At 40.7% G+C, this 13,477-nt stretch overlaps 2 protein-coding genes across 2 annotated transcripts; one reads left to right on the top strand and one right to left on the bottom strand.

The window, feature by feature from the left end:
* Positions 1-3,029: 3,029 nt before the first annotated feature.
* c1ql3b (complement component 1, q subcomponent-like 3b) lies at positions 3,030-5,688 on the top strand. Its single transcript, XM_020635274.3, has 2 exons — positions 3,030-4,665; positions 4,974-5,688. The coding sequence occupies exons 1-2, from the start codon at positions 4,045-4,047 to the stop codon at positions 5,151-5,153; spliced, it is 801 nt and encodes a 266-aa protein (XP_020490930.1). The 5' UTR covers positions 3,030-4,044; the 3' UTR covers positions 5,154-5,688.
* On the bottom strand, positions 5,530-10,628 carry pter (phosphotriesterase related). Its single transcript, XM_020635273.3, has 5 exons — positions 10,530-10,628; positions 9,583-10,040; positions 8,615-8,880; positions 7,275-7,415; positions 5,530-6,915 (listed from the first exon to the last, which is right to left on the bottom strand). Exons 2-5 carry the CDS (start codon positions 10,012-10,014, stop codon positions 6,705-6,707), a joined length of 1,050 nt encoding a protein of 349 aa, XP_020490929.1. The 5' UTR covers positions 10,015-10,040; positions 10,530-10,628; the 3' UTR covers positions 5,530-6,704.
* Positions 10,629-13,477: the final 2,849 nt, after the last annotated feature.

The raw sequence follows: 13,477 nt of genomic DNA, 5'->3' as shown, positions 1-13,477 counted from the left end.
TGCTTAGCCAATCAGCTCAGGCTACTTAGGTGTCATACATATTTCATGTTGCATCTCAGATATCTGACAAAGACCGTTTTTTTTTTTTGTCTTTGCGAATTGATATCACGCCTCATATTTTCATTAGATACTTGCAAAAGCTTGCAGTCTGCGGTCAGATGGGAGGGATGTTTTATTCATGTCCTCTGAACATCTGCTTGTCCGGGTGTCAAAAATCATCAGGCTCCCCCAGGACTCCTGCCTGACTGCTTGTAAATGAACTCCAACAGTCCAGACTCAAAACAACCTGTCAGCTCTCGGCACCACCGGAAGAATCTTTCAGTATGGCCGCGGAGGTGAGCTGTGTAGCTAAGATCCTGTGCTTGAAAAAGAGTGATGAAAGTCAACTTTTGACACGTGTGAGGTGGTTTAAATCAGAACAGAAAAGAAGGTGCATTTTTGATTCAGTCGGTGTAATACTGTGAGAGTCTTTCTATTACAAGTTGTTTCTTCTTCTCACAGCTTTTGGTGGATTTTGACACGGCTGTTCACTCTGGCTCCCGGTCGACAAGTCTCCCTGAGTCACCGGAGGCTCGTGCCAACTGGAGGGAAAGAGCCTGACCGCTAACAAGTGCTCACTGACTCATAGCCGCCACAGTATGTCCCACTGTTACTGTGTGTGAGTGTGAGTGTCTATGTGTGTCTTAATATACTATCTATTATATACTGGTCTATTTACCACTTTGCACCCATCCCACAGAAAATGTGTGATCTTTTAGAAAAGATCATGTATTTTAGATCATACACATTGCCCACCCAAGCAACTGTCATCAGTTACAGAGAAGCATGAATGAAATAAACCAACAGTCAACGTTAAAGAAAATTAACCATTTAGTCTTTTCCTCCATAGAGGTAATTGTAAGAGAAATATTACCCTGAAAAAATCATGTCTCAATTATGGGCAAACATTATTTCAAGTCATGTTAAAATCTGTCAGAATGTCATTGTAAATCTATTAAGATCTCTATTATTCTGCTTTTAAGGATTTTCAAATTCTAGCTGTTCTTTTCTCTGAATAACCATTGAGTCTGTAACAGTCTCTTGAGTTTATTAGCCTCAAAACTCATACTGCCATGCCAGCATTTCTGTAAGACAATACAAAGACACAGCAATGCTTTCAGCTTGATGCTTAACCTGCCAACCAACCAACCAACCAACCAACCAACCAACCAGCCAAAGCAGTACACTTACATCATAATATCTCTTAATAATAATACATTTATTTATAAAGCGCTTTCATTCAAAGTGCTGTACAATAATTTAAAATATAATTTCTGCTGAAATATGCACGGTCAGTCTCGTATCAGTCATGGTGAATGTTTACTTAAGAAATCTAATCACAGGCGGTTTCTGCGGTGTGCTGTATCTCAGTTTGTTTGGCAAATACCCTGGCTGTGGTTACAACATATTATAGGAATAATCAAAAATCTCTGTGATATTCTGTACCTCATTACAGGAGCTTTAACTGCCCAGAAAAAAACCCAGCAGTTCCCTAGGTGGCCTCTTGAGTCTGGCTCCAGAAATGAGTAAATTCCCATTAAGCCCAGTATTACAACGCCAAACTTTACAGTAGAAATATGTTAACACATTTAAATGCCTGGTATAAAAATGATTCTGGTCATTAAAGCTAGTTTTCTAATAGTTCTGACAACTGTTTGGACGATGTATTTTTTACGAATAAATAAAATTAAGGCTTAACGTTTTGCAAAATGAGGGATTTGGTCGCTTTGGGTTACAGGTTGACGCTGCAGAATGTCCGTTAAGTGTCACCTCAGCTCATTCAGTCACTGAACTTAACATCTCCTACATGTTTGTTTATCGGTGCCTTTTGGAGGTTTTTTGTTGTGTAAATATAAGAGAAATAATATAACTTGCTGTGTAGTTTACAGAAAAAACAGACCTTTCAAGAATTCTGTGCTGAGTGAAAATCAAGCGCAGTATATTTTATTGATATGTTTGAGCTAATGAGCGGGTGTCTTCATCTGCGTTCACTATAAACAAACAGACTTGAATCAATTCATCGTTATATTTGGCGATGTACCTTCAAAAGCATTTCACATTGCTTTATATAATCTGAATTTTTTAGCTTGAAAAGCTTCCTGTCCTCCCTCTTATGTAAGAGGCCATGTTGTGTCCTCGGCTTGGAAGAGCAACTCAACTTTACTCCAAATGTTTTCAACTGAAAATATGACATGCTCTTCACTGATTACGTGGAGCAGCTTTTCTAAGAAGCAGCTTAATAAATAACATTTTTAGCAGACATATTTCCGTCTTTTATGCCAACAACATCTTTGTTGTTCTTTTCACTCTTACATAGATGCTTTTGATTTTTGCTGTGATTCTTAAAGGCTTATTGTCATTGACATGTATGGATGTCAAATGTTGTTTAACTTTTTTAATTTGACCTTGATGTACTGTGTTGTCATGTGCTGTTTTGAAGTCAAACAAAAAAGGTTCCTGACAAGAATAACCATACTTGGTGGTTAAATGGGATGCCTCATGAGACCAATAAAGATGTAACAAGCAGCAGATGTAATGATAACTAACAGAAAGTATTTATACATAAACCACTCTTATTAAGTAAGTTTAAACTCATACAGCTCATATAGTTCGTTTTTACAACCAATATCTGTAAAAATATCTTTGTTTTAATCCAACAGTTTTCTGTGAAACTTCTTCTGATCATGATTCGACAAGCACTTGTATTCGCGGCTTTCATAGAATCTCATTCAGGCCACAATCAAAGCCTCGCTCCTCCCAAACAAACAAGGCTAACTGTTTTCCCTCCCCGTTCATCCATCTCTCCACCAGGCAGTAAGTAGGAGCCATCGAACAGTGTCAGCCTCTGCATTCATGAGCACATCATCATCTGCCCTCCTCACCAACAATTAGCCCTTCATCACTCACAAAAAAACCACTGTGCTGAAGTTTCATCTTGACCGAATGTTTAGTTTTGTATCTTATGAATCCATAGGCTTTGATCATTTTATAAATCGTGTAAAATCAGAGACTAAAAATATGAGTTATTTGTGTTTTATTGTGAAATTGAAATCAACATTTAAGATTTTTTGAGCTACAGCTTCAATTGTTGATTTCTCTTGGTTAATAAATGAAGTGATCCCACCTTATTTCCCCACTAAATGCATCTACATTCAGTCATTTCATCAGTATATTTGTGTGAAGTCATCCTTCACTGCCAGATATCTCCCAGTGACTCCCCCCTTTCCTCTCAGTGGCTCTATAGATTTTCTCCCAATGATAAATTGGACACAGGGCGCCACTGAGGTGTGACCAGGTGCCAGAGGAGTATCGCTTTTGGTCCGTAATAGGCCTAATTATGCTCAAGACCTTTAAGAGCTGTTTGGGTAAGTTCTAATAACGTGTTGTGGGATGTATACGTCACAGTAATCAATAGAAAAAAGTAATGCATACTGACTGTGTTAAAAAGCTGCTGTAACGATACAAAGTCGCTCAAAGACACAAACAAGTGCACAACACAAAGTGGTCACGTTTCAGAGCTGCGATGTTGCATCAGAGTTTGGATGTTTTTCACTTTCTCTCTTTTGATTGAAATAACGCGTGGATTCTGTCCCATCCATCACCTCCACTCCACGCCACCCCTCCCCTCCCTCTCTAAACACAGACGCAGGTTAATTTCTTGCCCATTCTCTCCCGTGGAATCGAGGTGGGCAGAAACTTATGCGGCTGTGACTTAGTGCTGAATGAAAAAGAGACGTATCAGGTGAAGTTTCCCCCCCACGGACAGACTTTTGTTGTTTTTCTAGCATTTAGACAACGGAGATGAATCAGTTTGACGGATACTGCTGCGCGTAAAAAGTTGTGGATGGTTACTTTTACGCATACACATTTAAGGGACTATTTTATCTTCACACGTGGCAGTATAATAAGAGACCTGGTGACATTTTTCCCTCTGCAAAAATACCGCCAACAAGCAGACTGGAAGACCATCCACACCGGAGAACACCGCGGATCCGCAGAGCGCAGATGATCGCAACTGGTGTTTGTGGAGTAGCGCTGGTGCTGGTGTTGGTGGTTCTGATCCCGGTCCTGGTGAACACCGCCGGGACTCCTGCCCGCTATGAGATGCTCGGCTCCTGTCAAATGGTGTGTGACTCCCACGGGACAGCGGCGACCGCCACGGCAAAGGCAACCAACCCGATTAAAGACAACCGCCTGGCACAGTCGCTGCCGACGTTCATCCAAGGTCCTCAAGGTGAGCCTGGACGCGTGGGAAGAATGGGTCCGAGGGGTCCGGTAGGCGAGCCTGGACCCCCTGGATCTGTTGGTCCTCCCGGAGAGAGAGGGGCACCCGGCCCTCCCGGTCTACCCGGGTCCCCCGGAGCAAATGGGCCAAATGGTGCCATCAGCGCTGCCACCTACAATACTATCCCAAAGATCGCGTTTTACGCCGGACTGAAGAAGCAGCACGAGGGATATGAAGTGTTGAAATTCGACGATGTAGTCACAAATCTTGGCAACCATTACGACCCCGCTTCAGGGAAATTCACCTGCTCAATACCCGGGATTTACTTCTTTGTTTACCATGTGCTGATGCGAGGCGGAGATGGGACCAGCATGTGGGCTGACCTTTGCAAGAACAACCAGGTAGGACTCCTTGTGAAATTATTATCAAATGATCATTAGGTTTGTTTTAAGTCTATTTTATACACAGTGAAAAGACGTCATTTAAGAGCTAAGTTTTACGCACAGGTTTTACGCACAGCAGTATCCGGAAAGAGACTCCAACTAGATTCCCCGGAACAATCTAATTTTTTTCTTTTCTTTTAAGAAGTCTAAGGTTTGTAATCAGTTTGTAATGAAAATGACTGATCTGTCGAAGCTGTTGGGACCATCCATCGTTCTGATTTCAAAAAAGTTACGCTTCACCAAAAAATATTAACTTTGCTTTCCAGGTGAGAGCAAGTGCCATCGCCCAAGACGCCGACCAGAACTACGACTACGCCAGCAACAGTGTCGTCCTGCACCTGGAGCCCGGGGACGAGATTTACATCAAGCTCGACGGAGGGAAGGCGCACGGGGGCAACAACAACAAATACAGCACGTTTTCCGGCTTCATGTTGTACGCTGATTGAAACAGAAAGTGGAAACAGCTCGCTTCACTGCTCATGCTCGATTCCATGTCAGTTGGATTACAAAAGACAGAGCTCAACATTTGAATATTGAAAAAAAAAAAGGGGGGAGGATGTGGAGGACGTCGTGCGTAAAAAAAAAAAAAACTGTACCTCAGTGTAATTTCAGAATATTATCACGGATTATAAAATGTACAGCAATGAAATGTAACCCTGCCAAACTCATTAGTGTTGCTATTGCACCCTGAATGAACTGCTTAGCTTTAAAATAATAAGTTTGCTGATGTGTCAAACATGCTGTGGCTGCACCTGCTGAGAGAAAGAATTGACCTGAGACATTCAGTTAAACGATACATAATCACCAACCTGTCACAGTGAAGTTAGTCCATGTGTGCTTTATTTTTTGACATATTTAAGAGTGGTCACATTTTTTGAGTGACATGTAAAAGCGGTATTGATGCATGATTATAAAAGTGACATTTACTTTATAAGATAGTGTTTAGGGCCATTCTGATGTTTTTTTTTTGTCTGAAGAAAATCCCTGAAACTCATTTTCTTGTCCCCATATATGACAGCTGCATGGTTTGGGCACCAGGGCGGTCTCGGGGTTAGTCATACTGTATATCTGCCTGCTGATTGTGAAGCCCCTCTGTATAAGACTGTGTTAAAATAATGTGTAAAACTCCAGTCCTCTGCCTCACTTTGTTAATTCTCTCTAAAGCTTAATCAAAGTTATACAGTTGTTGAGGTACTGCGGATGATCCTGATCCTGTGGTGAGAAGTCACCCTGTGAGGCCACCTGTTCCCAGATGAGAGGAGAACATGTCCTTCATCTGGGGCCTGCCAGCCACTCAGCCTCCCAGAGACACCCAGACACCCACTGAGGGGCAACAGGACAACTCATCTAACACAGCCGCATTGTGTCGAGAGCAGAGCAGCATACTGATTACCAACACGCTCGCTGCTTTCATCCCCAGAAAGTGTGTTAGCGGAAACGTCGCTTTCGAAATTCAAAGAAAGCAGCAGCGACGTTGACATTGAAGTTGACAAATTCATTTAGCACCATGTTTTTAAGCACCAGAGAGGGAAATATTTGTCTTAGATTGCATTTACCTTCCTGCCGACTAAAAAGCTTTTTTTTTTTTGTGACGTGTGGGACGAGGTTAAGTACGAGAGGCACTGTGATCCTGCAAAGCGCTTTCACATAATAAGCTTACAAAGTTAATCATGTATTATTACAAATGTAAATCAAGTTTTGATTAATAACGCCTCTTTCAAAACTCTTTCAGCTGGATGAAACAGCAGCTCGTGATCATTTCCCATTGAAAAGACAGAAACATAACATTCGGCTTTGCTGCAAAATTACAATCAATGATCATAAAGACAAATTTACACAACTAAAATCGAGGCTGTGAAGCACATTGAAGACCCCTCTGCGACAGTGATTATTGCTAAAATCGCCAAGTTGTAACTGTAGGGTGTTTGTCTTCTTCACCAAATAAAATGACATATCAGAACAATGTCTACCGGTCCTTCAGTTTTAGCGTTGTTGCTTTATTTAAAGGTCAACCAGCATTTTGGGTTGTCGATGAGGATCTTATCCACCTGGTGCTGGGAGATGCCCCTCGTTAGCATCTTTGGCACAATGTTTTTCAGGATGTGAGAGTAGCCGTGGCCGCCATATTTGGTGAGACGGTTCTTAGTGTGGATGTCGTGTGCCACCAATATCTTGTCCTCATAGCCCTCCTTCACAAGGAACGCCAAGCTACAGAAACGTAAACAGAAAAGAGACAAAAATGTTACAAAACTGGAGAGGAACCACCGCGGTCAATCTGCCTTCATGTGTTATCAAACCTGTATTTTGTATGTGCCAACCAGCATCTGCAACATTATCCATTCATCACTCATCCTGCTGACACACACACACTCCTCCCTCTCGCTTTTTACAGAGAGATCAGTCTCGTAGTTTTACACTAAAAGCAGCATTTTGTTCAAAATGAAACAAACCACATGTAGACTCTAGCTCCACATCTGGACTCTGGAAAGGTCTCAAATTTAAACAGACATATTATCAAAGTATTGAGGGACTGAAAGACAGGTGGAACCCTGTCTGTTGTTACTCACGTCTGCACTCTCTGGCTGTCACTGGGCATGTCCAACTCCAGGTTGTACGGGTAGTTTAGCATCTCTGTTCCAAACAGATCGTACTCCAGATAACTGCCCAGCTTTGCAAACTCCAGCAGTTCCCCCTCATCAAATATGGTCCTGCATGAAGAAAAAAAAACAAAGGTGATGTGTGCCTCAAGGCTTATCAAGATCTGAATTAAAAATGTCTTACAGTACATTCTTTTAGCCCTCTTAAGAGTGTGAAAAAAACCCAGCTGTGAATAAACGTTTCTGTGAAGAGCAGGTCCATCATATCTCTGAACCAAGTGTGGAATGAAAAATCAAACTTTTTTAAAGCAGGTAATAAAAGATATGTTACAGAGACCTTGTGTACCCTCAAACCAAACTATCCCATAAACCTTTAAATTATTTCTTTCTCTGATATTGAACTAGTGAAGTTCTCTGTGAATTAAATTATTATTTTCAACCGCAGAAGTACAAAAAGCATCAATTTAAATTAAAAAGTTGTGTTGCACACAGTAAAGGAACTGATCACCGCTGTCATGATAAAAGCTGCTTTTTTTTCAAATAAAGGACAACTGAAGGGGGGGGGGGGGTGCAAGTCTGAAAGTCTTGTGTATGCCCTTAGAAATCATATGAAAGAACCAGATTAGCACCTTTGTATTAGTGACCAACCATCCAAAAGTATAGATTTACAATGAAATGTAATAAAGGAAGGTATCAACCAGGCTCATTTTAAGTATTAGGGTGACTTTAGGAGATTACTTTACCAATATTATACAACAGTATGCACAATAACTAGGATTAAGTTAACAACAAAATGATCTCTTAGGAAAATCAGCAGACATCAACTGCGTCTTCAACTTGATTTTTAAAGGTGCACTATGGAGATTTGGTAGTGAAATTTGAAAGTTGGAGAAGTGAAACAATTCTATGCTATATTTTCTGAACTGAATAAACAAACTTTATTCCAAGAAAAAAAAAGGGTCCCTGGAACTCTTTTTGGAGCTCAAAAAGCTATCAGGAGAGTTAAGGTTTCACAGTAGTGGGCCCACCATCACTTCTCACGTAGTATTTTATCTTCAAACATTTTACCAGAGACCAGATTCTCCTCTGAGGACAGTTTGTGTATCGAGTTATGAACATATACCACAGAATCTTTACACTTCTCCAACTTTCCCATTTCTCTATCAAAACTACATAGTGCACCTTTAAGGAAAACTAATGTCGATACAGCATACAGAGCTGGAAGTGTTCTTCTGGGACTGTAAAATGAAGGAACATTTTATTATGCTTCTATGGTAACGAATAAAAAGTTGATCTGGAGAACTTTTTACCTGTCCAGATGTGACATGACAGTTCTGCTAATGTCCCCGCCAGCCTCCTGAAGGATCCGGACAACTTCAGCTGGAGCAGCGGGGTTCCTGCCGGGATGGATGATGACAGGGCAGCCGAGCTGGGCCTGAGCATGAGCGGTCGCCTTCAGCACCTTCGTCTCGCTCTCTGTGATTGGCCAGCCGGTTCCGATCTCTCCAATCACGCCGCAGCGGATGTCGGTGCCATCCGCGCCCTGAAGCACCTCGCCGACAATGATATCTGTGAGCTGACGTGCAGGAGACAAGGAAATGAAGCAGGATGGCATCAATCCTTTAAAAAGACTAGTTAAAGACTCTTTGATGTGTCCCTTTAACAGACTGGAAGGCCACAAACAGAGATGTCAGGATTGATTGTATTTAAATATCCATAAAGACTACATGTAAACTCTTTATGCACATAAAAACAGAAAGGTTCATACACCAACAACTCCATACTGCAACATACTTACCAGTAGCAAGTTCCACACACACACACTCATTAAAGTATCCATGAAATCAAAATAGATTTTTTATTCATCACTTGACTTTTACTTTTTCAACAGTATCTATCCTATCAATCAAAAATACAAAAATGTCATTTTGAAGGTCTCTGCTAAAACTATCAATAACTTCAACAAGTGTAGTTTGAGAAGTCTTGTTTTGATGGAGATATTTAGAGTTTGTCATTTCCTTGAAACATTAATTACATGCTCACTCTTTTTTAATTTTTTTTTATACATTTTATCCAATTAATTCTTTTTTTCCCCTCTCAAAGCATGTCAACATCAGTGTCCCCACCAGTACCTGAGGGGTACTTAGCATCCGTCTACACTCAGGGAGAAGTATTGGATTCAGTATCAGGTTGAGAAAGTGGTATTGGAACATCTCTAGTTATAAAAGTTTATAACCTTCCAACAAATATGTTTTCTTTTTCTCAGACTGTTTCATACCTTCTCCACACTCATCCTCTTTGTGGCCTCGGTGTGGGTGCAGTCCACATAGTACCCGGCTCCTGCGACAATGTGGACCCCGGTCTCCTTTGCCAGCTGTCTGAGGGTGGGCAGGTCTCGGTCGATGCCAGTGGTGGTGTTCTCCACTATGGTGCCCCCGCCAGCCTTCCTGTAGACCAGCAGCTCGTCCCTCACCGCGTTGGTCTCCTGCAGCAGCAGCAGGTTCTCGTGAGAACTGTACGGGTTCTGTCTCAGCCAGTGCATGTGCTGCATGTGGAAGGGGTTCTCTGCCACTGCTTCATCACCTGGAGGAGGGGGGAAGTAGCAGCACTCGAAGCTCATGGTCAGGTGCTCATGGGTCATAGTGCGGCCAAGTTGGTCCGGATCAACTAGACCCAGGACGGTCTGGACTTTCCCACTCAGCTGTGACATGGTTGGTGTTCAAGGTTTCCAACAAGCTGAAAGGAGGAAAAAGAAGGAATTCATATCAATGTTTTATGCACGATACAAAAATTAGATTTGGTACAGGTTAAAGTGGTCCGTGCTTCAGTTTTACAGATCACACAGGAGTGTGTGTTTCCTAAAGGAGACTCTATAACCGCTAGTTGACAGATTGACCACAGGGTGCAAGCAGAAGAAAGACCTTTGGACTGCACAGAACAAAACCCGATTCTTATTTAAAAAAAAAAAGAAACCGAACCTCCAGGTCTGAGTGTAAAGTTTATTTCTTCTCTTAGTTACTCGCTCGGTGTCAAAACAGTCAGGATTAGTATCATTATGATAGCTGTTAAATTCTTAAAAGCAACGTTTGCACTTTTTCCAAGTAAAGCTCGTCTAAATCCAGTATAAACACTGTGCAGTAAACTCAGAGCTGCTTTGTAAACCTGTAAGATGAATCCATTTTGATCCCAAAACATATCTAAACTGTTGACAGACAGTCTTCTGACCTTGTTTATTTCGGTTCGCCTCCACCAGACAGTTTCTCTGTTAGCGACGGATTAGCAGCTCCGCAGGACCTTCAAATCAACGCGAGATAAAACGAGATTACAGTTCAGAGACACGAGACCACTAGCCAGTGCCATAGACTCTCTGACCACCGCCGCCGTGGACCACTGTGAGGGCGGCTTTGAGAAGTATCACATATGCTTATCATTTTTGTAAGTTAATTAAGGAATAATTCTTGATATAGAACTGTAGCCTGTACTTTTTTATCCTATTTAATTGGTTTAATTATGTTGAATTAGCCTAGTGTGGGACAATTTTTGCATTTCAGACTTCTGATATATATTGCATGAATTACATGAAGCTATACATTAAATCCACACCCAGTACCACTCTGAAATCCCCAGAATGTCCCCTAATCAAACCAAAAGAGAAAATCCACTTATCATACTCATTAAAGAAATAGTAGACATATCAGTAGTATTAGTGCCAAATTGTTTCGGACAATCTGCATTTCCAAATTTGGGACACTGAAAAGTCAAATGTTAAAAGGCCTAAATCACCTTAATTCAGGTATAAAAACCTCTCAAATCTGTCACACTCAAGTATTAAATGTGCAATCCCATATTCTGTAATTTTACCACTTACAATGATATTGGTGTTACAAAACACTAAAAAAGGACTAAAATAGTTTTGATGCATTTTGTAGAAAGACAATAGGCTATTATATGATCATATTTGACATGCAGAGAAAGCAGAATGTAATGAACATGTTATGAATTAATGTATTTAAAGAAATGCAATGTTACAATGTTAAAATGTTAAAATGTTTTTCTATTTCATACCTCTGTCCTGAACAAAAGAAATTCACCAACACCAATACTTTGCTGACTAATTGATTAATTGATCGACAAATCTTTAAAACTGTGTTTTTCCACATAGAAATATGCAACATAACTTATTTAATCATATCTTTACCAGAGATGTACTAAGGTTTCTTAAAAAATATGTCATTCAGCAGGGAAAAAACGACCAATAAGTCAACTAATGGGGGTAGCTCCACTAAACAGTAAACAGGCATATTTGAATGTAAAAAACTGTCCCACATTAGGCAAGTCATACTGTCCCACTTTAGGAAACATGTTTCCTAAAGTGGGACAAAGGACATTTTAATTTAAAATAACAATTATAGAATGTATTTAAAACATAATATAATATTTTTTGATAAACAAGCATATCATAAAAACATCCAGATAAAAAAGTAGGATTGTTTTATTTATAAGAAATGTATATCCTTAACATTAAGTTTGTCTACACAGTATGTCTCTGACCTTTGGGTGGTCTTCATGCTGTGTACTTCATTTTTGAAGAGTGTATCATTCTAATCTCTGATTGGACATTTGAGAAGTCATGTTATTTTGATCACATGATATCACAACTTGTGTTAACCCTTAGTTTTATTGACTTTCATTTGTTGTAGGGAGACCTACACCCACCTGAGCTTAGGTGTCCCACATTTGGCTAATTCACCCTACATGTTGCATCATCTGAAACTGGAATAAACAGTGGGTAGCATTTACTACAAATACTCCCATGTTGAAGGCTTTAGAAGTATGTCTTTATGGCTTTATTAGTATTTACTAAATAATTTAACCACACTGAATGAATTAGTTAAGTCAAACTACCTTAAAAGATAGAGAAAATTGTCTTCAAGGGTTTCCGAACTCAATATAATAGTTCATCAGTATCATTTGAAAAAGCCATGTATGACTGTGAAATATAACATTTTCTTAATAAGGCCAAGTTTGAAAATATACGTTTTTATAAGATGTTCGTAAATCAATGTTTTTTTTTGTTCTGAGTCAAAATATGTGATGCTCATCAGTCAAACCATGAACTCCAAACCTGGCCTAATTTTGACATTACCATTTAGATTACCGCTAATTCTTTGGACCTCTTTGGATCATTTATTAGAAACCACATTTTTCAGAAATCAAGTCAAAACAGTTCATTTGAGGTAGCAGGTAGAACATATTCCAGGAATCAGTTTGACATTAAAATGATATTGTTGCGAGGACACGTGAGAAAGATGCAGGGCCTCGCAGAGACAGACTGTGACTCTGTATTTCTGCCTTCCTCGCTCAGCAGATGGTCTTCAACAACATTTGGTCTTCTGTTTCATGGAGCTGCCCTGTGAACAGTCACCATCGCACTGAGCATCCTTCCATTCGTCTGCAAGATGACAAACTTTGCAGACTAGAGATTCAGCGAAGGGATAGATTACTTTACTTTGTCCTAAAAAAGGTACTATTCCTCTCTTTATGCCTGATTAAGAAAGCCATGATTGAGGTCTAGGTTATAGTTCTGCATGGTCAGAAATCAGCAGTAGATTTCTTCTGATCAAGGGTGTTAGCTCTTGAAAATCTGACTTATTTACTGTGGATACCCTTTGTGAAAAGCAGCTCAAGACCCCTATAGCGTTTGTTAAGTTTCATTTACTTATTCACATATTTCTGTATGTATTTAAAGTTTTGACATTGCCCTTTACCCTGCAGCGCACAGTGAAGGCTACTGAACCGATTATCGGTGTCCCACTCCCCTCTCTTCTGGACCTCTACGGTACCTGCCTCACCCGCAAAGCAACCAGCATTGTGCGTGACCCCAACCCCCCCTCACACAGCCTCTTCAGCCTCCTGCCATCGGGGAGACGGTACTGCAGCCTGCGGGCCGGCTCCACCAGACTGGGAAACAGCTTCTTCCACCAAGCTGTCAGGAAGCTTAACTCTCTCCCCTCTCTTCCTTCCCTCCCCTCTGCCCCCACGAACACTGGACGTTGAAACCCCCTCCCGTTTGCCACCAAGAACTCTGGACTAATAACTCTGAAGCTAACTATTCAAAAGTCCACTCAGTTTACTGCACATTGCACATATTGCACAAGTTTACTTTTTCTTTA

This window comes from Labrus bergylta, chromosome 4 (genome assembly GCF_963930695.1).
Source record: "Labrus bergylta chromosome 4, fLabBer1.1, whole genome shotgun sequence".
NCBI classification, from domain to species: domain Eukaryota; kingdom Metazoa; phylum Chordata; class Actinopteri; order Labriformes; family Labridae; genus Labrus; species Labrus bergylta.
The sequence above is the reverse complement of the archived record's forward strand: the minus strand, read 5'-3'. Positions and strand labels throughout refer to the sequence as shown.

Bases quoted from the DNA above. Each gene is read 5' to 3' on its own strand.
- pter (XM_020635273.3), bottom strand. From the start codon at position 10,014: ATGTCACAGCTGAGTGGGAAAGTCCAGACCGTCCTGGGTCTAGTTGAT. The intron at 7,416-8,614 runs GTAAAAAGTTCT...TTCTTCATGCAG, and splicing joins GTCATGTCACATCTGGACAG to GACCATATTTGATGAGGGGG. The intron at 6,916-7,274 runs GTGAGTAACAAC...ACGTTTCTGTAG, and splicing joins GACAGCCAGAGAGTGCAGAC to CTTGGCGTTCCTTGTGAAGG.
- c1ql3b (XM_020635274.3), top strand. From the start codon at position 4,045: ATGATCGCAACTGGTGTTTGTGGAGTAGCGCTGGTGCTGGTGTTGGTG. The intron at 4,666-4,973 runs GTAGGACTCCTT...TTTGCTTTCCAG, and splicing joins ACCTTTGCAAGAACAACCAG to GTGAGAGCAAGTGCCATCGC.